The following is a 26,812-nucleotide window of genomic DNA, read 5'->3' as shown; positions in this document are numbered from 1 at the left end:
ATGGAAAGAGAAAGAAAGGGGGAACGAATGACAGAAAGCTGGAGTGGAGTGAAACACAGACTTTGCAATGAGAGCTCGGAAAAGTGTGCAAGGGTAGAAAAAAAAAATAAAAGAGGGAATAGGTGGTAATGCCAGAGGGGCTGCAGACTGTAGACCGTCTAGGAGTCAAGCAGGTTCAGAAGCTGAAACTTCTCCACAGCTGAAGTGGTTATTCTGGGCGCAGGCCAAGTTGATCGTTTGGCTCCTTTGATCCATGCGGCCTGAATAGGCTGGACAGGTGCTCAGCTTCAGTACTGATCTACACCTCCTGCAGGTAAGTCTGTCTGTTTGACCATGCTGCAGTTTTTCGTGACTTCTTTTAGTTGTGTACAATCTGGAAACATCTGAATATTTAGAAGTTAAAAATTAATTGTTTTTATTCCAGTTTCTATTCACTGCTATCACACCAAACATCTAATATAGTCCTTACATAGGAGGGATGTTAATTATACCCGACTATTTCAGTATGCCTTCTGAGAATCCAGCTGTAGTTACACATTCCTATGAATTATTGATAAAGCAGCAGGAAGTGTACAGTGCAATGGTTGGATCAGTATAATGATAGCTGGCATCATCTTCCTGCTGCACAGCTGAAGAATGCATTTTCCTCCCCAACACCTCCAAGTATCATTTCCAGCACAGATCACTTCCTACATTATGATTGTTTATATTGCCATCACATGGTGCGTCAGAAAAAAAAAAAAGAATAAATAAAAAATAAATCTGTGAATGCACAAACTGCAAATATTTATAGAGTCTGTCTCGATTACACCTGGCTGGTGGTTTTCATTTAATGCGTGAACTGGAGGTTATTGCCTCAATCTGTCCCTTGGCTGTACTTCTTTATAGCATTAAGTTCCTAGAAAGCTCACAAAATGTGTTTGTGCACAGCTCTCTTGTGTGTTTGTCCTGTATGGGCTAGTTAATAAAATGCTTAAAGGCAAATCCTTGTAATTTGCAGGAAGTAGGGACAGTTTTGTTTTTGCACACGTCTGTTGGCTCTGCACCAGCAGGCTTATGTAGCTGTGCTTCCTCCGTCACTGAGTTGAAGCTTAAAATGTGTGATTTTTATGAGTTATCTAACTTCTCGCCATCTTCCGAGAGATCTCCCCTCAAAGTGTGCTGCTCTGCTGCCCTACAGCTTTATGATTTGCTTTGACTCCTCGTTTAATCTCAGAGTCGTTCAATGTTCAGGGTGAGGCAGCAATATATTCGGGGTCACGTGAAGTGCGCCGTGAGCGAGAGCAAACATGTTGGTTTTTACAGAGTTCCAGCTTCAGTTTATTGGTCAGGGAACCAATCACCTATTGTTTGAAACAATTCCAATGGAGTTCCTGTCAATAGTGACATAATCATCCTTCTAATATCTGGGAAGGAACCACATTTGCAGAGCTTGTGTAAACAGCTGATCTCTGTTGGAGGAAAGAAAAAGCAGAGGAGCTAGATGGTTTCACTCAAGCATAAATAATAACTTTTATTGGCAGCCCTTTACAGTGTCATATTTCTGCACCAGCAGAAAAGTTAAAAAAGTAATGATAAACTCATAGTTACCCACAAGGCAAGTTCTCTACTTCTCTCTACTTCTTTGCAATGTGTGTCACTGATAAGAACTACAAAGGATCTCCAGTAAAAGCCGACAGGATGCACCCTGTTGACTGTCCATCATTAGCTTGCATGATTCAGCAGACCTCATGTTGTTTCACAGGCAGTGCTAGTGATTTGTTGAAAATATCCTGGACATTGACAGTCCAAACACCCCCACCCCCTTACATACCTTTAGGACCCTCTTTGGCAGTCTGCAATTTAATCTAAGTTCTAGCACCTCTGAAAATTTCAGCCATTATAAAAGTACAATAAAAACAAAAAATGGTTCTTTCTGGTGGAGAATAAATGACACCTCCCAAAATGACTGAAATTACAATCGGACATATTGTATGTCCAATTGGACATAATGCTGAGTACTCTTGATTACTCAGCATTTTTAAGTTTAAAATCTCAGACATTTAGTTTGTTGAGCTCCCTAAAGTAAGTGTCAGCAAGTTGCGTAAGGCGTTCAGAAAGAAAATAGTCCACAAGACAGAAATTCAAATAAACTTACCAAAATGCTGAGGTGTTAGTGTCCAAGCGAGTTTACCCTGAAAGCAGCATGCAAGATGCTAAAAGAAGGCAGAAAGTGGGATATATCGCAGGCTCTTGCCACTGGTCATGTATATGTGCAGGCTTTCTCAATCAGAAAGAGACTGCTCAAGTGTAACTTATGTTTTTTTACAACTTTTATTTAATTTCTTTCTTTTTCTGTCTTTCCTTTATTTAGCCGGGTAAAACTCCATTGAGATCCAGATCTCATTTGAAAGAGGGCAGAAATCTGCAACAACTAATGATTTGGTTACACACAAGTAAAATAAATTAAACCATATACACAGATTCATGGACATAACAAGGTTATTTTTGGCGCGCAACAGGAGAAAATCAGTCTCTTTTCAAAAGCCCTTAATTAGACACAGATTTACGGTAATTAGCAACAGCAATTAAGAACTAGTTACTTAATGAGGTATCCTAATTTTATTTTTTCATGGGACTGTACCTTGTGTATTTCTATAAGTAGACAACTTATGTGTATTTTGTCATTATTCCAGGTAATTTGCTACATTAATTATTATGACTTATCTTCTCTCTGTAGCTATGGAGAAACAGCTGCAAGAGCTGAAGCAGCAGCTGGAAAAACAATGTCAGATCAACCAGGAACTGCAGAGGCAAAATAAGGACCTGGGTGAGTACAGCAAGCATTATATCACATCTCGGTTAATCTGCATTCTGTATGAACTTAATTAAATTAAATCATATGTAAAGTGGTAAAGTCAATGAGTTGATGCAGTAACCTGCCCACTGTCTCCACATGCTTGTACAATATGAAAAATTGCTGCTGCAAAGTCAATAACTTCATACCTTTTTGCTAATGTAATTAACAGGATTTGACATTATAGTATAATATTACAATTGCATGCTGAGTGAATAATATAACTACTACTAGCAGTACATGCAAACAGTGTATTTCTTTTATTATAACATGCTTCAGAGCACATGGTTGAATATTGTAATGTACAATAATATATATTTATGTATATTATAATAATGTTTACTGAGAAACTGTAAAGTTTTTGTGTAAGGTGGGATTAAAAATTCATATAAATTCTTTGATTAATTATTGTACCTACATATTTTTGATGTGTTGTTGTAATTTGAGCTCACAGATCTATGAACTTACTGATCCATTTCAGCACTAATGGAAAGCAGCAGTCTGCAATGTACTGTATATACATATACATAAAAACAATGTATATTTTTAGAGCTGCTTATACATTTAACACTTGTATAGAATAAAATGTAAAAAAGTGAAGCTGAGATATCATTTACATGTTTGTAGTTGTGTAGAAGTTTGCATCAGCACTGCAGCACAGCCACCTTCTACAAGAAGTTAGAAAAGTTTCTCTAATGGGATCTTAAGGGATGACTCCTGCTATTTCTGTTGCTTGAAATAGAAAGTATTTTTGTCTGACTGCTTTCTTCTATTGATGTGCTCTCTCTAGTAAAATGATGTTTTTGGTAAATAGTATGTTTTCAACTACGTTGTACAGTAAACAAGCATCCTTATTCCCATTTCACAGAGCAACGGCTGAAAGACAAAGAAAAACTTTTGCAGGAGCTGCAGACCCAGTACCATGATCTTGGTATGAGGCCCACCTGGGTATCACCTACACACCTGATGCATCTCCTCAGTTGGTTAAAGTGATTTTTGATGATGATCTCTGATCTTTTGTTTGTTTTTGTCTGTCTGCCCCTCCGTAGAGTTTCCCTCCCAGACTGCTAATGAAGCAGAGCCTGAATTCAGGACGAGTCGAGCCGCTGTTATGGCCCCTGAACCAATTCCAGAGAACCTGGAAATTTCACGCAACATGGTTAAGAAGACTGCCAGGTCAGGAATAACACTGCTCACTGCTTTTGACAACGCTAACCCTTCAGGACTCCTGGGGTCAAACTGGGTCATTTTTTATCCCTTCTTCATTTTTTAAATAATGAATACTTCTGCATAAAGTAATGCTAAGGGAAAATAAATGATTTGGTAAAAATTCCCATCCTCTTTTGCATTTATCAGACCCCTATTACATTTACTGTGTCATTATGTTTGGTGACTGGATCTCTCGATTTATATATATATATTTTTTCTTCAGTGAGACAAGTCTTATTGTTAAAGCCATCCAGAAGAACGATTTCCTGAGCCGCCTGGATGATGAGCAAATAACCATGATGGTGGATCTCTTAATGTCATCGCACTACAAACCTAGCGAAGAAGTCATTACGGAGGGATCAGAAGGAGACAGAATGTACATAGTGGCAGGTGGGGTCATGTCCAAATGTGAGCCTCTCTGTGTGTCATGATAACATTAAACCTGAAATTAAAAACTGAACATTCCTCTTAACTTATCCAGAAAGCAATGTCAGAGGTATTTGCTCTTTTCAGCTGGTGAACTCATCGTGACTCAGTCAGGTCGGGACCTGAGGACTCTGACAAAAGGAGATGTTTTCGGAGAGTTAGCCATCCTCTACAACTGCAAACGGACAGCGACAGTCAAAGGTCAGATTCTTCAATATACTGATGATTTAGTATGGGATGATTTGCCTCTATTCTCACATAATAACTGTTCTTTTTGTGATTTTATGCAGCATTGTAGCGGTTTACGTTTGCCCTGAACATCAATCAGTTTGGCATCTTTCTTGTAGATTTTAATGTGATGAACAAATGGCTTCAATAACTCCATCATAATAGTCATTAAAACTGATTATAGTAAATATTATCAGTTTTGAAAGATGTGTTTGGATTGTAGAATTTTTCATACATTTTGGTCAAAATCAAATGACTGAATGAAATATGTAGAAGAAGGAAATGTTTACATGCCTTTGGTTTTGGCACCTCTATGTATGTTTAATTTATATTAAGGTTATTAACCAAACAGTCTCACAATCTCCAAATTTATTTATTAATATATAGTGATGAACTCCTGAAATTTCCGATCAAATATCTTTGGAGTTTATCTCAGCATTTTTCATTTACTGAGAGCAAAACGTATGTAATAAACATTTTATTGAAAGACTAACAGGAAGCCTTTGCGAGCTTATTCTTAATAAAATCAAGCCCTAAATATATTACTTGTCGAACTATAATCAATTCATTAATGATTAATTAATCAAAAGAAACAACCAAAAAAACAAAAGTGATTTAATGGGCTAATTTTGTTCTTGATCTCTAATTGTAATCTGAGAGGAAAAATTAATCTTGGACGAACTCCAAGCCCCAGAACCAGAACAACATGCGATTGCTTGATTCGGTTTGATGAACAGAATTATTTCTTTGTAGCAAACAGCTTGTTAACAGCTATTCACTGAAAGGTGTTGCTTTGTTTTTCCTTAAATTTAGATTAAATGTCACATAGCAACAAACCTTACAAAGAAATTGCCTTAACCATGCAGCACTGGAAGCTTCTACTGACCAACTAGGAGAGAAGAGTAAAAAAAAAAAATGTATTGAGAAAAACACCTAAAAAGACTGTGTTTCCATTATTCATTTTAAGAAGTTTTGACCTTGTTTTGTGTACACATCATTAATCAGCTAAGACACATGTGCATCTGTGGTGCATGGAGCGACAGACGTACAGAACGATTATAACTAACAAGTCCAAGAAGAAACGAGAGCAGCTCATGGGTTTCCTCAAGACGTGAGTTTCATTGTCCTGCAGCCGATGTGTGATCTGTTGAATTGTTCTTAGGTGGTCCTATTTTTATTTTTTTTACTTTAGAAACAGAATTATGTCTGATTCTACTATTTTAATAACCTGCTACAGGTCTCGTACTCTCAAGGATCTGAATGACGCGCAGTTGTCCAAAATTATCGACTCCATGGAGGAGGTGCGTAACTTTGTGTGATTAACCTCTTCCGACAAACATGCACTTTATTGAACAACATTTATTAAACTCACAGTGATCTGATGTTTGATATTTACTTTATATTATTAGTCAAAACATCTGATCATACAATAATTGTTACATAAATCTTTTATTTTATTTTTTTCACAGGTTAAGTTTCAGGACAAAGAGGTTATAGTTCGAGAAGGAACAGAAGGAAACACTTTCTACATCATCCTCAAAGGAGAGGTAATTTAATGTTACAATATGTAACAATATTGTAAACCGACACATAAATGTCTCTCCATTGATCTTAGTTGTGTTGTCCTCACAGGTCGTGGTGAGCAAGAATGTGAATGGACACCAGAAGCAGATTCGCAGGATGGGAAAAGGGGAGCACTTCGGGGAGCAGGCCCTCATACGGTAAGCATACAAATGCAGCTACTGCCTGAGGAAATGTACTTTACCTTGCAAAGAGATGTGACGATGTGTGTATCTGCCCTGAATGCTGCCCTGTTTATCATTTTTCTGTCAAAATCTGCAGATTTTGTTTTACATTTTGGAGACTTTATCATGCAACAATTATTATGTTGCATGATGTAAATAATCCACCATAAATAATAATTGTATTGTTTTAACCACATGGAAGGAATATTACTGCCATAACTTATCTAAAATGAGCCATCAGATTTTTATTTTGCCCCCAAAAGTTTTTTTTTTTTTTTGACAAAATAGATTTTTTGGTATTTGTTGTTTGACTTATTAAAAACTTATTCAGAAATTATATTGGTAATGGTTAGACTTTTAAATGCTTGTTTGTTTCTGTTTTCACAGAGAGATCTTGAGAACTGCCACCTGCACTGCTGATGGCCCTGTTACATGCTTCTCTATTGACAAGGAGTGAGTCAGTCACGCTTTGGATGAGCATTTCCTATTTGTTTCTGTTACCTGGGCATCATTTATTTTTAGAGAGTGATTTACCACTTGTTGACATGACTATGCTGTTTTTTTTAAGGGTTTTTGAAGAAACAATCCCAGTAGAGCACCTCGAGCTGTTTGATGAGTATGTGACTATTTTCCACTGAGATCCCAAAAGTGTACTGTGGAAATATTTTCCCAGCTACTTTATTGCTCGTTTTCCACCTTGTTTCATTTATCTATTTATTTTTTTGCTTTTAGCTCCAAAGTGATGCAAGAGGAGCAAGGTCCAGAACAGCCAGGGTGAGTTGCAATGAAAGAAAACTAACGCCTTGAAGATTTTGGTGCCTGCAGGCTGGAAGAACATGTAGAAGCCCATATGTATCATCTAGTAAAAAACAGCTCTGTTAACATCTTTACCATGTTTTAAAGAAACTTTAGTGATGTCAAAACCAAAGTTCAGAAACTCAGAACAATCTCTTTTTTTCCATTAAATTAAAGCTGTTTGCCAAACCTTTCTGTAAATTCAATCAAAATAATTTCACACATAGCTTATCACTGTTAGAATAACACATCATGGTCAGATTTATTGTTTGTAGATTTATTTTGTAAATATTTAGTTGAGACAAAATCGACAATCCAAAACAAGAGTGATGACATCACACAAGGCATAAAGTAACTCATTAGTTCTTTTTTGATCAAAAGGAATGGTTTTTGTTTTACCTATTCTTTTCATACATTTAAAATTTTGTTCGTTCTTTAAATATATATTCTGTCCATATTCTGTTCTATTCTTTCTAATGCAACACATTTTTTCTTCTTCACTCATATAGATTTAATTTTTAAAACTATATGTGAGTGGTCAAATCTCTAGATATACAAGCAGGAGAAAAGGTTGCCAAAGAAGTTAGTGTGACTCTTTGTCAGCCATAATGTCATTCCACAACTCTATGTTTCATCTCTGTGGTAACGGACTGTTGTACTCGATAATAAGGTGGTGTTAACCTTAATTACTTTCACCATTGCTTCAAGTCTAAGTCAAGCAATCACCGCTGCATCAGTATATCTCACACTAATTTTAAAAAGCTGTTAGCTGTTGGTCCACTAATGAGTCACTCAGAACACTGAAGTTTCTTTCTTCAGGGTATCCATTCTACATAAGCACTCACACCTGCAAGTAATTAGTTTTGTCATATTAGTTATTTTAAGGAACAACGGTTGGAAGAGGAAAGCAGTGTTGTGCTACTTTCATCCAGATTTGCTCGAAGCATTGCTTAACTTTTGGGTTTTGCTGTCCAGCCTCTGTTAGTACACCGCATTCCATTCATTCTCAATCAGCCATTTTAGTGGGACCACCTCCACCTCCACTGCAGGTGTAACACATGGAGCAGAAACTAGTTTTCCAAAGAAAGGCATGTGGGTTGTTCTTGAAATGTTTGATTAGGTTTAATTCTTTGATTGCATCTTAGTAATTCCTGATTATATCTGTAAAACAAATACACTTTGACTTGACTTCACTCTCCAAAAGTTATGCTGGAAGCGAACATAAATGCTACAAATTACTTACAAAAAGTGGAAAATATGTTTCTTTCTGTTTTAGTCCGAGCTCCAGTCTGAAGTTTAAGGATCTGGTTCCTGTTTTATATCAGGAAGGACGCTATCAAGGAGATCCCGTCACACTTGGAGTTGGAGGATTTGGTCGTGTGCAGCTGGTAGGTGTTGCCAATTCATCTTATGGATGTGTGCATGAACCAACTTTTATGGAAGTGGCATTATGATGGAAATGATGAGTTCTAGTAGCTTCAAGTTTGCTAAAGATGATATTGTCTTTTTGTTGAACTCAGGTGACCACACTGACTTATGGAAAATACTACGCCATGAAGCGAGTCAGCAAGAAGCAAATTGTTTCCAAGAGACAGGAGGAACACATGTTGTTTGAGAAGAAGATCCTGAAAGCGATCCAGTGTGACTTCATTGTGAAGTAACTGCCATCCAATATACTGTCTGCAAATTTTTTTTTTGACATTGTACAACCACAAAATTAAACACAAATAATTTCTCTCTCTGCCGTTTGTAGACTTCATGCCGCATTTAAAGATGCAAGGTACATCTACATGGTGATGGAGTTCTGTGGTGGTGGCGAGATCTGGACCAAGCTCAAAGAAGTGTAAGCAAAATGAAAACCTGGTGAAATAAAAAAGCAGCACAGTGAATGAATGAATAACATCTGATAAATCTGATAAGACAGAACTGAAAGATATTTATATAAGATTTTCTTCAGGATCTCTGACAATTTAATTGGGTTTAATTAGGATTAATTGTATGTTTATGACATAAATCAAAAAAAGACATGCAGAAAAAAAAACATTCAAAAAGTATGAAACCCATTTTATTTACTTGTTGTACCCAACGGTTTTTCCAAAAAAAAAAAAAAAAGCAGTAAACAACTTAGGTTAAGACATGTGAATGAGGGAATATTAAGACTGCCACCCAAGTTATTGAAGTGCAATTCTTTTAAAAATCTTTTTCATCTCTGTAATGACAGAGGGCGATTTGATGAACCGGTTGCTGTGTTTTGCACTGCCTGCGTGGTGGAGGCCTACTCTTACCTCCACAAGAAGAGCATCATGTACAGAGACCTTAAGCCTGAGAACCTGATGCTGGACATGAAAGGCTATATCAAACTGGTGGGTCCTTGGACCTTCAGTGCTCATTAAACTCTCTAAATTTCTTCCACGGTTTGCTTTAGAGGAGATTCTGCTGACTCTGGATTTTGTGTCTCAGGTTGACTTTGGTTTTGCAAAGGAACTGGTGCGTGGTGAGAAAACCTACTCCTTTGTGGGTACGCCTGAGTACATGGCTCCAGAGATCATCAAGAACCAGGGTCATGACTTTGCAGTTGACTTTTGGTCACTTGGAATTCTGATCTTCGAACTTTTGGTGGGAAGGTAACTACATTTGACGGGATCCATGCCTCAGAGCAAATCATGTCCCACTACTTCTCTCAGATTGAAAAAGTATTCATACTGCTTCAACTTTTTTCACATTGTTTTACATTACAGCCACTGTGTTTTTTGATGAAGAAACTTGGCAAGAAACAAATTAGAGCATAATTGCACATTTGAATAAAAACGATACAAGGTTTTCAGAATTGTGTACAAAAGTCTAAAACATGGTATGCATTTAATCTAACTATTCCATCGTTCTTCTGACTGTATATTTAGATTCGTTTTCATTGTCTTGCTGGAAGGTGAACCTCGGTCTCAATGTCAAGTCTTTTGCAATCTATAGCAAAAGACTATAGAAGACTAGAAGAAGTTTTCTTCTAGTAATGCTGTTCCCCTTTAACTCCGGCCAAAAAAAACATTCTCTTAGCAAGATACTGCCTCTACCATGTTTCACTATGGGAAGAAGCTCATTACATGTATACACCAGGATTCTGCAACCTTTATAATCCAAATAACCATTGATTTTTGATAACTATAGGATACGTTTTGTCATTTATAAAGAACCCCCATTTTATTTCTAATTTTGAGTTTTAAATTTTAAAAAAAGTAAAACTTTTGGAAAAAACGGATGGATATATTTCTTCTATGGGATGTTGATTTTTGTGGAAATTACGTCAAAAAATTTTTTAAAAAGAAATGATGAAACCCAATGACATGGTTTCTAAAAAAGTACCAGTAATTAACGAAAAAAAATGCCAGATAAGTGCTTCTAGTGTCATTGTGGAACTTCATTGCAATTATTCCATGAAAAAACTGAAAAAATTGCTAAAAACCATCATGTGTTATCTATATTTAAAAATATTTGGTAGTTTTTACCAAGTTATTAAGAGCCACTGCAGATGGCTGCTGTAAACCATAAAGGTAAATTTTTGTGTCATGTGACTTTTACATGTTTGATCCTCCTGAATGGGAATTATTTACAGCTAGATAGTTTAATTGAAGAAGGTGTGGAAAGATACAATAGACATGATTACTTTTGAAAGCTGATTTACTTAAAAAATACCCAGTTTGTTTTCATACCAAAATCATTTTCTAACATTCATATACAGAAATATTTACCAGCAGATGGCAGCAGAAACATAGGATTGATGTTATCTTGTGCGTTGATTTGAGTGTTTGAAATAAAGGTTTACCAACAACTCTTTGTTCTGCTTTTAAACCTCCAGTCCTCCATTTTCAAGCTCGGAGCCTCAGAAGATTTATTCCAAAATTTTGGATGGAGAACTCAAGTTTCCACTTTACCTGAGCGAAGCAGCAAAGTCAATCATCAGCAAACTGTGCAGGTAAGCAGGAACCTAACAAAGTAATGGCAAAGCAAGGTGGTTCTTAAAATTAGGGGAATTTTAAAGTTAATATTTCACAATAATGGAGCTGAATTGAGCAAAATCAAGAGAACGATTGTAAAGATGCATTTGGTTGCGTTTTGTTTGGTGCTGTATGAGCTCATGCAGTTTTTGATTGACTGTCTCTTTGAACGCTCTTTGTAGACCTCGGCCAGGTCAGAGGTTAGGAAATACCAAGAATGGAATCAAAGATGTCCGGCATCACAGGTAACCACGGCAACATGTCGTCCTCATGAGGCAGAGTCTAAAAATCCTTCATGTGTTCATGTGTCATCCCCTACAGCCTACTCTGTGCATTAGACACTGAGTAGAGCTTTATGGAGCTTTTGTGCTGGAAAACAAAATGTGCTTGTACATGCCAGGTCTGGGTTCACAGCACTATTCATAGAGCAGTGGCTGCATTTACACTTAGTCAACCTATATAATGTGTTAAAACATTGGCATATATTACAAAATTGCAGTAGGATATATGAATTTACATAACTGCATAATTTATGAGCAAACGCAGACAAACATGCTTCTTTCTTCATGCTATGACCATATGAGAGTCAGGGTATCATCAATTTATATTAATTCTCACAATGAATCAACAGCCTGATCAAATATTTCTCTAATTTGTCTTATTTTAAGGTGGTACAGCAGCATGAACTGGCACAAGCTGCGTATGGGTCAGCTCGACGCTCCAACCATACGACTCATCCGCAAGGCAAGTGGAAACATCATAAAAGGCTTTTTTATGTTTATTTGTAACAGATGGTGTTTTATAGACAATTGAAATATAAAAGATAGCAGATTTACTTCAGTTTTCTAGAAATTATTTACTGTCCTTTTTAATTATATTGTGTTGGTGATGGTGACTTGGAGCCTCACTGTGTTTCTCTAGCAACATTAAGATAATAAAAAAAGGCTTAAAATATACCTTGTCAGAAATTTTTTTTTTATTTGAGGCAAAAGGTAGTGTACGCAGTGTAGAGTAGCCTGAGGCTGCTGTCACACTGTTTCTTATCTTGCCACATTTGCTGATATATCTGAAAATGTTTTTACATGGCTCTGAAGATCTGAGGCTTACGTTGTGAAATATCAAATCCTGTGAAGCTTGATTGTTGCTCATGAAGCACCACGGCTTTGTAAATTGCATGTCTGTTGCGATAAAAGGTGTAAAATGGCTCTGCATGCTTTTGCATCAGGACAGAGTAACAGTGGATTCTCTTTGTACTCAGACATTCTAGTTCTAGTTTCTCAGCTGGAAATTAAACAAAAATTTCCACTGAAGTTGTTATTCTGAATGGGAAGGGTAAGATATTGCAGAGTACCCTCAAATTCAGTGAGCTGCCGCTCATAGTGAAAGTTCCAGAGATAAACAATTTATTATTTATTAGAACATCCAGTCGCTTGTATTAAAATTAAACCAGAAGTACACGCAATACCGTGAATTTTTGAAAAAGTTCCTTTAATACTTCAACACATAAAACAGAGATATATACATTAACATCTGCTTCTATTCAGTAGTTTGGACCAAAATTGAATCAAAACTACATCCTACTCGTTTTCTGGCTCAATTCTCATTCCCTGATCAAAGTCCTGGTTTCCAATAAACATCGAACACAGCAGGGATGTAACAGTGTTGTTTTCTCTTTCTCCACAATGTTCACCTGCCCATCTCAGGGGTCAAATAATTGTTAGCTGACCTGATCAGAAAGGAGGCCAGCCCACTTCAAGCATTCTGCATGAAAGGGTGACTTCATCAGTGCATGAGATTAAGCAATGTTCAGCATTCAAGGATAAGCTATTTGCAGATTTATCAGTGGAAAGTGACATTGAGATGTTCATGGAAAATCTGCCTATTAGCTGATTTCTTCCATAGACCACATTTAAAATGGCCAATAGAAAACGCAGCTTGGGAAGCTGAAATGTTTAGGCACAATGCTACTTGACACGATATCTGCAGCCAATCCAGGACCAGATTGGAAGTTGACTTCTGCAGTAGTACTAAGACAGTTTCCACTGTCTATACTAATGCATCTTAAGATACATTTGGTGTTTGTACTAGTAAAATATTATGTTATACGTGTTTTTTAAGGGAGTCTCAAGTATTTAAACTATTTGGCGGTTGTGATATGATCTGAAACCTGAGCCTACCTGGAACTAGATTTTCAGATTTACTTATTACAAAATGAGTCATTGTGAGCCTTTAATTTATTGTCAATACATTCTGGATTTCAAAACAAATGTTTCGCCATTCATAGGGATTGTGCAGGTTAAACAAAATAATTTTTTTTCAAATTGGCTAAGACTCATATGTGATTGTTAATTAAAAAAAAATCTTTCTTCTTTTTCAGGGTCCCTGCTACATCAACTTTGATAAATTTCCTCAGGACCACTCGGTGGCAGAAGAGGAGTTTTCTGGGTGGGACCGTGACTTCTAATTCTCACGTTTAGGTTGAAGAATCGAATGGTGGGCGGTTTGTCCTTATCATCCCAAAAAGGACCCTAATTAAAGACACTGACCGTAGTTTATTCAGCCTCTAAAGGGGCCAAAAGAAGATTAATGCTACTGGGTACTGACATATCACACAACACATTTCTTACCAAATTTTCACACCAATTACACTGAAGCTCCAGGGAATCACTGTGACAATATGTGCGGAAGCTCCTCTGTTGCAGTGAGCTTCAGCTCACACACAAATGTACCTCTGCAGACGAGGAGAAGGTGTAGAGGCAAAATGGTAGGACTCTGTGTATTCATATTCAGCGCAAAGATATTTGGTAGCTGATGAGTAAGTGTTAAATTCATGAGACACCTTGCAGCGATTAAGAATACTGACCAGGTGATCAAATGCTTCCGATGTAAGGAAAAATTTCCATTAAAAGTCTTTTCTCACTTTTAATTTTGCAGGCCAAGAAAATGAATATACATGTCATATGTTGTGTTCAAAAACAATAACAGGATCAATCACTGTTTTGTGTACAAATTATATTTCTATATGGCAAATAATTTATTAGTAGGTGCAAAAGCCCTATAACAGGACCAATAGACCGAACAGTTTTAACTCGCATCCTTTATTAAAGGATAAATGCTACCAGTTTTGTACAGTAAATATTAGTCATTGTGTGTTCTGAGTGAAACCTGTTCTTAAAATTGTTCTGAACAACAGGGTACTTGTGATGTTGATCAGAGAGAGCTAAACATATTAAGAAATGCAGAAAGCCATCCGCAGTTAAAAATGTTCAAAATGCCTTCAAACAGAAACTAAAACAAGGAAGATGAGGAAGAAAACCGAAAATTATAATTCAAGAATAACCAGAAGTATCTGCTTTAGGGTGACCAAAGAAAGTCATCTTTCTTAAAAAAATATAGCATTTTATATATCTTATATATCATCTTTTAAAAAAAAAATTCCCATCAGGATTCCCTTTTAATATATCACAATACTTGAAGAGGTAATTTTATTTTATCCAGAAGAGGAAGTACCATCACTTCAGTGAGCAAGCAGCATCTTGGATCCAGACCAACAAGATTAACATAATGAAGCTGCCAGCCCAATTCCAGAACCTTAATCCTAGAGAAAGCTTTTGGGTTGAAACAAGCTATTTCTGAGGCAAAATCAATGATGAGGAAATTAATTACAAAGCCTCTTCACAGGTTGAGGAAGTTTACTGTTTGTAAAAAAAATAATAATAATAATCACCTGTTGCTGACTTATTCATTCATGTTTTTATTGAAGTGTTTAAACACATCTTGATGATAAACTAAATGACTTTGGTTCTTGAATCCCATGTGTTTGAATTTTGTCACTGTCGACCCTGAAGTGTGAAACTCTTCTCATGTTTTCCTTTTTTACGTCGTGACCAAATCTCCTTCCCAACCCAGAGAGGGCAGGTAAAGTATTTACAGATTAGATGTGTGATTAGTTACGAGCAACGCTTCAGGGAAACATTGTTGTTGCTGTTGGCAGGAAGGAAAATGGCCTGACGTTATCAGGGAGGGAAAATAGCCTGCGAGGGGGGCTTACCTCGTATTTTTCACAATAGCTGCAGCTGATTGTTTGGCTCTGAAGGTGAGCAGCTGTCCAGCATGGCAGCAGGTTTTAAATTTGTAGGGAAGAGTTGTCCTGTTCCCTCCCTTTAATGCATGTTGTGAGCCTGCTGAGAGTACTTTTCCATATTAGAGAGAAGAAACTTCACATGAAAGTAAACATAGCTTCTAGTGGGAAAAGACACATCAGCAGATGTTTCCTTCCTGCAAAAAAACCCCACACACAACACATTTAGAGGTGGAAGTTAATACATGGAGAGCAATGATAGAAAGGACCCAAAGGAAGCATATTTTGGTGCAGATGTCTTTGCTGTGTCAAATGTGTGTTTTTTTTTTTTGCATGTAGGTTCAAGACTTATTTTGAGATATATCAGTTTGATTCTTTCTTTTATGTTTATGAAAAAAATCCAAAAACAATGCACTAAGTCAATCTGTATTATGCAAAACTACCCACTGACTTCAGCCATCTGTTCCTGCTAATCAGAACCAATCTGCTCTATGTTTACTGAAGTTAAACAGCCTCCGCCTCACTGGTTTAGAGCTAGAGCTGTGTGAAAAAGTCTTTAAATAAATTCTACTTTTGTTAAGTTAGCATAATCTCTCACCCCAAAAAAATAATACAACTTTGATTTTAGAAATTTGTAGAGACAAAGTATGATGTTATGAAATATTATTTTTCCATAGGCTTTAACTGTAAAAGTTGAGACAGCCAAAAACCACTTTTATGCTAAATCATATATTTTGGATCATTATTCTATTGAAAGAATTAATGTCTGACAAGTTTTATTTAAAATCTGTAGTAATACTCAGAGTTCACAATGCCAACCACATTAAACAGGTTATAAAGGCTTGCAGACCCACAGCATTAAAGGTCCTCTACCATCCTTATGAGCCTGGTCCTTTTCTAAATTCATCGTCCATTCAACAGACCTAACCTGGAGTTTTTCCTGCTAAAATGCTTAATTTAGTCTCATCTTGGCTAAGCTCTTGATTCCAGTTAAAGTCCCAGTAGAGTTGAACAAGCTTCACATTTTCTGTGCTTGTGATAGTGGGACAGAGAAACCTTCTCATGGCCTCCGTCCTCAACAACAATTCAGCATGACATAGTTTGTAAAGCTTGTTATAAAGACCTTGGGACTCAAAGGCGACGCTCTTCGTCTCACTTCTCCGTTTCAGTTGTTCAAGACATTTTTAGTATTTTTCTTCCTTTTTTGAAGAGTGCCTAGAAGGAATTGACCTCATTGTCTGTATTTATTCCCCAAGGAAACAGGAACTCATGGATTACTAATTAAGTCTTGTTTGTCAACACTTTTATTTATTGCCCTTATTTTAGAAAAAAGTAGATTTAGGTGAGGAGCTGTTTTATTGCAGTCATGTCAGTATTTAGGAATGTCATTAACTGTACTTGAATGGCATGTTCTCTTGTTTTACCCCTTTGAAGAAAAACAGGCATCTGCGTCACATCATATTAAACACCACATAAACATAAGGTAATTTATTTTTGCTTGGGTGTCAGTAATTTTGCCAATAAAAGTGGGGGAAAGTCACCAAATTCAGTGGATAAGACTGTATGATAAATATCTGCATCAGTTTTTTTTAGCTGAAATCTGCAATTAAATGTAAATATTTAATATGCAAAATCATTTCCAACACTTGCATATTGTACTTGTATTCATTTTCATATAAAGTCTAACTTAGGTATAATATGCTGAGATCCAACATTTCAAAACTACATTACCAAATGTTTCATAAATAGCAAACGGAGCTTGTGATGGGAAGCCAGAGATTATTCAACGATGTCAAGACTCAAAGTGGAGTCAACGTGATAAGGTGACACTGTAGACGACTCTGTTACCATGACTACAGATGCTCTTCTCTTTGATTCTGGCCAAGTTGATATAAATAAACTGCAGCACATGCATGGGAATCCACAGTGATGCCAGATTTAATATTAAGAAGGGTGTTTCTGCCATGACAGGCTTAACCAAAGTCACGCACGCATGTTGGTGAAGGTCTTTAAAGTAATAAAGCATCATTTATAAAAAACAGTTCTGCTCCCCAGTCTCTAGGATTAATTATAAATGTTCAGGGAGCTATTTTCAGCATGGTTATTTGTCACTCTGTGACCCCTGGGAAAGGTTTGGTTGCTATGTTGCTGCCTTGAGCAAACTAGTGAAAACAGTCCCATTCATTCACAAAAGGTAACCTGCAAGGTTGAACCATGACCATGAAAATGTGTTATCGTTAAAAAATATGCAGGCAAAAACTGCTCGATCAAGGGTTTTATCCTGGTTTTACTCTTTAAAGAGTCAGGGTTTAATTTGATAGATCTTCCATTCGGTCATGTCTTCTCAGCTGAGTGATCATGAATAAATTGGACTCGGCGTTAACACTTAGTCTGATTAATTACTGTTTGCACTTTTGTTTAAGCTACTTAATCTCCCCGTGTGTGCTCTCTGCTTTGTTTGATCATTTGTCCCATATATCTGAGTGGGAATTTATGTGTGAGTAGGTCCAGAGAAATGCTTTAAGGCTCTGCCAGTCTTGTAGTATTTTATTTTATTATTTTTCACATATGGACTGTAGTTTCTTTGACATGAGACGAAGCTCATCACATTAGATGAATGTGATGAGCTTCTCGTAAGTATTTTTTATGTAACCATATTGACCTGCGAACCGAACTGGACTACATTAATGTGTCAGACACTTCCCTTCATTTTTGAGATCATTTTGTAAGTTTACTAGAGCAGAGGTGATCTGCTGCTGTCACTGATAGCTTTCCCATAGGAAAAGAAATGGAATCTGACAGAATGACATATAACATGATTTGAATTATAGGGACCTAAATGCATGAAGGAGAAATGCAGATATTACAGGATGTAAAAGAAACAAAGTTTACAAAAACATCTCCAACTTTCTGTTTTATATTGATAGAAACTTGGGCAACCAAAAAAATGCAGAAAATAATTGGTACACACAACAACAGCATGTGGAGTTACTGAGAAGAATGTTAGAAAGAAAAGATTAGGTTTAGATTAGCGGTATTTTACCACATGACCTATACATTAATAGGTACAGTAGATCTGTCTCATATTTCATAATTAAGAAAACAATCTTCTAATCTTTTATGTTGAGATTAGTAAGTCGCCCAGGTACAGAGAACATCTTTGTAGTAATGAATGTTTAATAAGAATCAAAATAAGAAGACTTACAAAAAGCCAAGAGGGGAAACAAGCACAGAGCAGTCACAAGGAAGAACTAAAATAGGCAAATATCAAAGAATGACTGAAGGAGAGGGACTTATAGACTGGGAGTCTTGGTTACTGGAAGAGAAACAGATGGCTGATTGGAACTGGTTGTAGGTGTGAAGGAAGAGCAGAGAGCAAACAGGCAGGCTGAGGGAAAGAGACTAATAAGCATGGAGGAAGGTGAGGAGGAAATATAAACTATAACCAAAGGAAAATTGCTGGCAAAGTAAGAACACACAAAGAGATTAAATATGAATGAATGAAATGCAAAGACAACATCTCAGCTGAAATAAACAAACAAGAATATAATCAAAATACAGACAGATGAACACCAAATGACACTTATCAGACTGAAACCTTTATCTTTCCCATTGAATAATCAGTTGTTATTCAGAAAGTTCAGGAGTTAGTCTATTTCTTACTGTAAATTTTCTGTCACAAAAAAAGAACACATCACCTAAAACCAAAGGTAAAAATTACCAGAAGATCTTGAAACAAAGTATAAGTTCACTGATAATCAAACTAAACTATATTTTCAGGTATTTACTCAGGAGAAACATTGGCAGCAAAATGGACTAACAAACCAAGCGATGTCAAACACAATCTACTTTCTTCTGATCAGAAATTGAAAAGTTTTTGCAAGAACTAATTCAAGCTCTAAAAGCTGAAAAAATGTTCTCAGGTTTTGTTTAACTCTGAAAACTACACTTTTCTGATTCTCTAGCTCTCTACTCTCAAAAGGAACATGAAGAGGGAAAAATGAGGAAAGACAGCTACAGTCCATCCAGGGGTGAATTTCACAGTCACATTGAGATTAGTCCACCTGTTTCGCAGAATACTTCGGTCCCTCTATGCAAAGGTCACGTGTTGTCACTGTGTTCCAGTCCCTCTGCCCCATCTTTGGATGTTTGGAAATATTGGCGCATCGTTGTTTGAGTCAGCCTTGGGGATCAGTTCACAGAGTTCAAACCACAGCTGGGATGGAGGATGTTTTAGTGAAATATTCCACACTTCAGAATGGAAAACACAGAAAGTCTTTCTTCAGGATGTCAGGAATAAAGACAGGACTGAAAATGTTGTATCCAACATTTCCTGTGGTAGAAACTAATCAGGTAGTCCCCTAGACAGCATGTGCTTGTTGAACTTGAGAGCTCTGACTACAAACTTTTGCATCTCTGAGATTGTCAATTGAAAAGGCTTTTTCTCCTGGAAGGATGGTTCCACAATCTGCATTTATTCCCAAGAGAAAAGAATAATCTGTCTCTTCAGGGTGTTAGTCTAGGTCTGTAGACATAAAACAAGAAAACATATGTTTCTGGAAATCATCTCACATCTTTGGTGTCCCTCTATGCTACACAAGGAATAACTGAAAGGAGGGAATATATATTTAATTATCATGGTGAAGTTACATAATCACTTTGGTTGGGAGTTTTTGGATTACAAACAAAAGCAGTTAAAATGCCTTTCAATCAAAGACTTTCCCAACATTTTATGCTCATTTGATTTTCTTTTTAGAATATTTGATTTTCAAATTAGCATGAGGTGAGAACAAAGCTCAAATTGTTTCCTGAAAATGACAAAGCTTGCTGGGAAGTAAACAGGAAATCTGTATTAAAAACTCATTTCATTCCCTTCAAAGCACTACCTCCATCTGTAGTTGTGAATATTTGCAGGAAGATAATAAAACAAAAATAGAACACGAACGCTAAAATTTGATGTGTTACCACTTATGGGACCTCTTTTAGTCCCTCAGAGTTCACTTCTTTCCATTGTTTCCGTGTGACCGGACACCATTTTGTCCTGATGCTTTTCACAGAGGTAGGACTGTTGAGTTGATTCCTGAGATTTCCTGTGAGAATTTCCTTCAATGTTTTCCTCTGCTAATCAAAGGCTCCTCTCTTTGGCGTTTGAAATAAAGTTGCTGAAAGATATAAAGACGGTTATATAACTTCTTTCACCACTTTCACAGCTCGCTGTATGGTTCAAGACAAAACAACACAAGTAAAAAAAAAAAAAAGGAATCAGCAAAATGTCCATATTATGATTCAAATTTTATCATCCAGAATATTTTATCGAAAGCTGAATACTCAGTGCAAGCTCTGCTTACAACACCGTAAGAAGTTGTATTTCTTAGGGTGAGAAATATTGCAAACATTTCCTTTTAGCAAGAATTTTTAATTGCTGATATTGCAGAGCCTTAGGATCTCGCAGGATCTTGATGTAACTTTGCAATTACCATTTCTAATAGGTTGCTTTGTGTTTTTCTTCCAAGCAGCTCAATATAGCAGACATATTTAACGATTTCTGTTTTTATGGCAGCCGTATAATAGAATGCCAAGCTAAGAATCAATGAAATTTATGTGGCACGTGGCAAATAGTTCAATGCAACAATCAGTCTCTCAGTTTTTAATTATTTTGCACTTTCCTTGTAAAAGGTGATTTAACTGGAAAATATTTACTCGTACATCAAACGAACGTCTGGGAAGGTGACTCAAAGTTAAGAGTTAGCCTACAGAGTATTGCTATGTAGGACTAATTAACTCGAAGTACAACCAGCTGGGGTTTTTCATCTATGTTTTGTTTCACAATTATTCTTGAATGCTGTTTACTTGTATTCTGTATGGTTTAAAAAAAACAAAAAACCCCCAAAACAAAACAAAACAAAAAAAAAACAGAGCCATATGTTGAGAACCCCATAGGCCTTATGGATAAATCAATAAAAAAAAAACCCACAAAGCAGGTCATGAAGGGAACCCAGAGTGACAACAGGTCCACTGTTACCTGCCAGCATCACAGTGACAAATGGAGCAAGATCCAAGGTTTTCCTTTCAGCATGAAGAGAGGAGTACACTGCAACAAATGCAGCACTATACTCAGTTGTGTACATGCAACAAAATTAACTCCTCCGCTGTGTTTATGCACTTTGCAGAGTGTTTGAGGTTTACATTAGCAGATTTTTATGTCAGCTGTACGATTGCTGAGCTGGCATGTCATATAATTGAGGTGATAGGAGCAGAATACCATGTTCTGCGTGGCCAGCATGCACAGAAATCAATTAAACAAAAAGAACAATATGGAATATAAGCCATTAATACACAGGTTTGGGTTCTGAAGACAACCATTTTCCTCAGCGATGCATGTTTTAGACTCATTAATATCCATCATAGATTATGAACCACCAAAGGAATGCATAGCTCAAATACGTAAGGCTGAATTATTCACAGCAACGATGCTTGTCCTGTACATTGTTTTTCTTTAAGAAAATGGGTTTTGTTTAAATGAATGAAAATACTTTTAGATACATTTGAAAAGTTTCCTATTCATAAAATCTTCTCAAATAAACAGTAAAAAAAAGTGTCCACTGTTTGTTTATGAATATTTTGTTGAATATCTGTATGCAGATATAATCCTCCAGCCTTAAGTTATCATGTATTCAGGGCTACAGCAGCATCCCTACATCTGTGCTGCGAAATCACAAATGTGTTTAATGTGGCAGAAATCCTTCCAAGAATAAAGCCAGATTTAATGCTCTGGGCAAAAGGAGATAAGCCTAATATGCTTTATCATCTCAATAACATCAGTAGCTTTTAACCAGAATATGGATCAATAATAAACATAGATATCACATGTTTAGTATTTGTTAAATGCCAGCTTATTGGGTTCAGGGACACCTGTTTCTAAATATATCTTTTCATGCACCACTGGGAGAACTGAAGCAGTAAAGGTCAGGATGTCATTTATCCTCCCAGTGTGAGAGGATATCCTATCTGCTACAGCCTCCTCACAAAAGGAAAAATGCAGTAAGAATCAGTGAAAGGTTAAAGTGTAAATATTAGCTTTCATAGCTGTTTTATGTAGCTCCATTCAGAATGTAAATGAAGAACGAGGCACTTTTCTCTTTATTTCAGTGAAACAAAATTAAATGTTGCTGCAAAGTCTCTGAAAACCAGGAAGTTGGGCAGTGCAAGGCTGCTAAGGCGAGTTGATCTGATCACATTAAAAGCGTGGCAGCAGCTGCACTGCGAAGAAATAATCATTTATAATGCTTTCTCCAAATTGAGTTTTAATGTGCAAAGATTACATTTCACAGAAAGTCAGACTGTGTAACAGAAATTCACAAGAATTAATCTGATGTCCAAGGCTGAGTTTCAAATCACATTTTGAAAACAATTCTATGCTTTACAAGTTAGGTGTAAAAACTCAATAATGAGCCTGAAATGAAGAGCACAGTGCCAGCTTTCACTGAGTTTTGGTGGCAGTGCAGAATTTCTCAGCTGACAAAACCCCAAATCAAATGATTCTGAAAAAAATAAAACATATCAAGATATTATTGGAGTACATTTTTGGGAGTGTGGGCCATACACAGGCAGGCTGGTCATAGCTACTATGAATGTTTGAAAAAATAGCATTTTGAAGTAAACACAGGAATCTGTTATGAAGCAACTAAAAGACAGGGTTTAGTACTGCAGAATTAATTACAAACAGAACAAGTTTTACATTTGCCCAATAAGGTCAGAAGGGAATGAATATTTATGCACAACGCTGTGTGCACAAGTCTGGTAAGTGCCAAATTTGCTAAATATATTTTTGTTACAAGCACTAAAATGCACGTGCAGATGTTTGTTTTCATGAAAAGAAGCAGCATCCGATCACCCAACCATGAGCACAATAAGTATTTAGTCTAATGTGTTGCCACTCATTACACTGATTCAATGTTTGCTTGAGTCATGCAATTGAAAGGGTGCAAGCACAAACATTACAACGTGTAAGACATGCTGGTCTTTAATTAGATTGTAATGTCTGTCTGAACAAATAATTGATTTTAAAAGGCATGTTACTGTTTTATTTGTCTTCCAGCTGGTTTTAATTGGCATGGCCGTCTGGCTAATGTATGACTAAATTAAAAATTTGTTGAAAAATCACTGAATCGCCCAGAATTTGGCTTTTATTAGTTAATTGTGCGAATATGTTGCTCAGTGAAAAGTTCTTTATTCTTCATGTGATGATCTTAAAACTACAAATATACCACAAAATTTTAGGTACCTGAAACTGTGACTGTCTACACATGACAAGCTATTTTAATCTTCAGTAAACCAGTGGTTTCAAAACTTTATTGAGATTCATGACAAAACATACAAGGACCGCTTTTTCTTATTTAAAAAGCGCTCCAAAAGATAACCACAAATTTTAAAGCTTTAAATAGCTCAGTAAATAAACTAAGAATAAAACATTTTAATGAAGCAAATAAAGTATTCTGATTTCTGCTGATTTTTTTTGGTCTATATATGATTGTAGATAAAAAAAAATGTATGCAATGCTAACAGAAATGTGAAATATATTGTGAAAAACGTGACTATGACTCCCTCTTTTTCAAAAATGAATGGTTGAGCCCAAGTCCGCTCCCAATTAATGTGAAATTAAAGTGAAAACAAAAACACATGTTTAATGATACTTGTGTTGTACCTAAAATTTTCAACGGATTTTATTTTTTTCAGGGAAACGATCACCCTAAAATGTTAAAAAACTGTTGGGCTAAATTTATACATTTATCAAATTGCAGTTGGGGCTCACACAAAACTATTCCAAGGGCCTCAAATGGTTGCACTTTCAAGTCCCCTGGATTGAACAGAAAATCAATTCTTGAATGGGGTTTTCTTTGAAAGCACACCACCAGTCAATAGTCTGCAATTAATTCAGAGGGATGTTGTGATCACAGTAGCTCTGCTCTGTGGTACTTCAATGGTGCAAAGAACCTGAATCTAAAAACTCAACAGGAGACAACATCACAGGGTCAACTCAATACTCAGAGAACTGGGACAATCTGTAGAGGATGTCGACTAAATCACCGCCACACAGACACATGCAGCTCCTCATCACTCAGAGTGTGAGGTAACCTTCCCCGCCGCTCTCACCGTGTACCTCTCCACTCTGAGATGTTGTGGTTGGTGGCTGAGTCACAGTTAGTCTCTGACGTCACTGCAGACAATTACTAACGAACCAACAGATCTCCAACCAGGGTGCCACTTTGATAGATCCATAATGCCTTATCATGTCTGTCCAGTATTTCAGAAGAAGCTGTGAAAAGGATTTGTACATCTGCAGGGAATCCTAGCAATACTTAAAGCTGTACATCACTGGCATTAAGAAAAAACAAGTCTTCAATCAGGATCATGAACTGTGCTTGGGCTGTTTCTAAGCCAAGAGTTCTTCATCATCTTAAGATGTGCTTATGGTCCTGTCTGATGACGAGGGTAGAAGGTGACGTTCAGTGTCACTCTGTCTGTAGCAGCAACTGTCAGTTTGTATCAATTATGTACAATATGCTCAGATTGGGCTTTATGTTACAGATTGCATCCTGCCTTTCTGCACCCAGAACACCAGGAAACCGGCGACAGATGATCGAAAAATTACACACCAGCAAGGTCAACGACAGATTTAATAATCGACAATAGCCAAGTACTTTTCTGTGCAGAAAGAAATAGCCACATGACGTAAAGAAACGCATAATAATTGAAGGTGTTGAGGCTGTGACTAAGCGGTAACCTGCTCTCCCTGTGCTGTACTTGTGAAGCAGGGAGAACAGTTTGTAGCTCGTGACTCAACCCAAATGCATTGTGTTTCAGTCTCGGTCACTGTGTTTATAGAGTTTTAGGTCTCTTGTGTGTTTTGCTGTGGAGCTGCATGGAAATGCATGTTATTTTAAAAGCAGCGGCACTCATTCCAATAAAAAAAAGTCTCAGGACTGATCTGGATAGTTTTATTTTATCCTTTTTAATTCTAGTGTTTTTATACTGATTATTGATAATCCTGACAGATTTAGCGTGTGGATAAATATTTATACTCTTCTCCAAAATCAATGAAAAAAAAAATTATTAGTATTACAACAATCAACCTGTTCTTCCAATCAAAAAAACAACAAAAAAAACATTCACTCATCCATCCATGCTTATACGTTTTTTGTCCCCCCCCTTTTTTTTTTCAATCTCAGTAAAAAGAGGAATATACATAAATCCTATAAAGTCTCTCCGGTCATCTAAACTCATTTTCTATGACTTGTTTGCAGAAGCTGCCTAAATGTAAGATTAATTACAACAAACTTTGCAGATTTCAAGAGGATAATTTTCTAGAGCAAACTGGTTTTGCTCCAGTCATGATTTTTTTATAATGAAAGTAATCAACAGAAAGTGCCTTTCCTTCAGTTATTATGGCTGTGTATCATCTGTGAGCTTGTCTTTGGAGCCTTTTTACCCTGTCTGCTCATGGCAGGACTATTGGCCCATTTTTGTTCATTAGCGGTTATGTGCAATGATGAGAACATTGTTATGGTGTTTTTCTCCAGCAGCAGACAGAGCAGAGTCAATAAATGAGCTAACAAGACAGCTTGGAGATGGGAACACATCACAGTGAGCACAATGCTGCGTATTTAGAAACTGCATTTTAGAAAACAACCTCAAACCCAAAACAGAACAATTTTGGTATGTTTCATTTTGCAGCTCTGTTGCATTTACAGAATTTAGAAAAAATTAGTTTGCAATCTAAGAACCTTCAAATAATGAAAAATATCAGACAGAGCACCAAGAAAGACAAATAAGTAAAATAATGCATATTAGACTTTATTACATCCAATAAAGTCTAATGCAGAGTAATTGTGTTGTGATTGCAGTGTGGACCTTTGCAGCAATAAATTCTGCAGTTTTCTTCATTTTTAAGCACTTTCCTTTTCCTTAAGACAACAAAATTGAACCCTCCTGCTGCTTTTCACAGTTAACAAGAAGCGTTCTGACCAGCATTGCTACTCTGAATCACACAAGCCTTGTGGGAGTTTGTTACATTTACTTGGTTGCACTAAGCAACTGTTTGAAAGTGAATAGAAGTATGTAACATGATTCTAACATATAGGAATGTAGGAAATGTACAATATATAAAGCTTCATGAGCTTTATATGTTTTAAAAGCTTTGGATTAGTGTTTTACCTCTTCATGATTTTGTTGTTATGTAATAGTGTTAATAATTGTTATTTTATTCTCCAAACTTCAAGATTTTGTAGACAATTATTAGATTATTTTTTTTTTTACCTTGCCTGATAGCATAACTTTCATAAATTACATCAGACAGCTCCAGCAGTTAATCAGCAGTCAAGCAACTTTTTTACTGAAAACTTTTTACTTTTATTTGATTCTTTTTTTGGATGACCACTTTGTACTTCTATTTGAGTAAAAATGTACTGTGGTAGTGCTTCTCTTACTTGAATACGAATCTCTT

General features: G+C 36.5%; 1 protein-coding gene across 1 annotated transcript; it reads left to right on the top strand.

The window, feature by feature from the left end:
- prkg3 (protein kinase cGMP-dependent 3) lies at nucleotides 1-16,958 on the top strand. Its single transcript, XM_032584499.1, has 22 exons — nucleotides 1-313; nucleotides 2,720-2,809; nucleotides 3,705-3,767; nucleotides 3,886-4,012; nucleotides 4,269-4,435; nucleotides 4,559-4,672; nucleotides 5,705-5,810; nucleotides 5,937-6,000; nucleotides 6,169-6,246; nucleotides 6,332-6,420; nucleotides 6,832-6,897; nucleotides 7,013-7,060; nucleotides 7,177-7,218; nucleotides 8,516-8,627; nucleotides 8,760-8,896; nucleotides 8,993-9,082; nucleotides 9,461-9,602; nucleotides 9,700-9,863; nucleotides 11,090-11,206; nucleotides 11,411-11,473; nucleotides 11,897-11,972; nucleotides 13,606-16,958. Exons 2-22 carry the CDS (start codon nucleotides 2,722-2,724, stop codon nucleotides 13,690-13,692), a joined length of 2,040 nt encoding a protein of 679 aa, XP_032440390.1. The 5' UTR covers nucleotides 1-313; nucleotides 2,720-2,721; the 3' UTR covers nucleotides 13,693-16,958.
- Nucleotides 16,959-26,812: the final 9,854 nt, after the last annotated feature.

The sequence above is a fragment of the Xiphophorus hellerii genome, chromosome 15 (genome assembly GCF_003331165.1).
Source record: "Xiphophorus hellerii strain 12219 chromosome 15, Xiphophorus_hellerii-4.1, whole genome shotgun sequence".
In the NCBI taxonomy this organism is placed as follows: domain Eukaryota; kingdom Metazoa; phylum Chordata; class Actinopteri; order Cyprinodontiformes; family Poeciliidae; genus Xiphophorus; species Xiphophorus hellerii.
The sequence above is the reverse complement of the archived record's forward strand: the minus strand, read 5'-3'. Positions and strand labels throughout refer to the sequence as shown.

Coding starts and splice junctions, on each gene's coding strand:
- prkg3 (XM_032584499.1), top strand. CDS start 2,722: ATGGAGAAACAGCTGCAAGAGCTGAAGCAGCAGCTGGAAAAACAATGT. Junction 7,061..7,176: donor CACCTCGAGCTGTTTGATGA/GTATGTGACTAT, acceptor TTTTGCTTTTAG/CTCCAAAGTGATGCAAGAGG. Junction 11,207..11,410: donor ATCATCAGCAAACTGTGCAG/GTAAGCAGGAAC, acceptor CGCTCTTTGTAG/ACCTCGGCCAGGTCAGAGGT.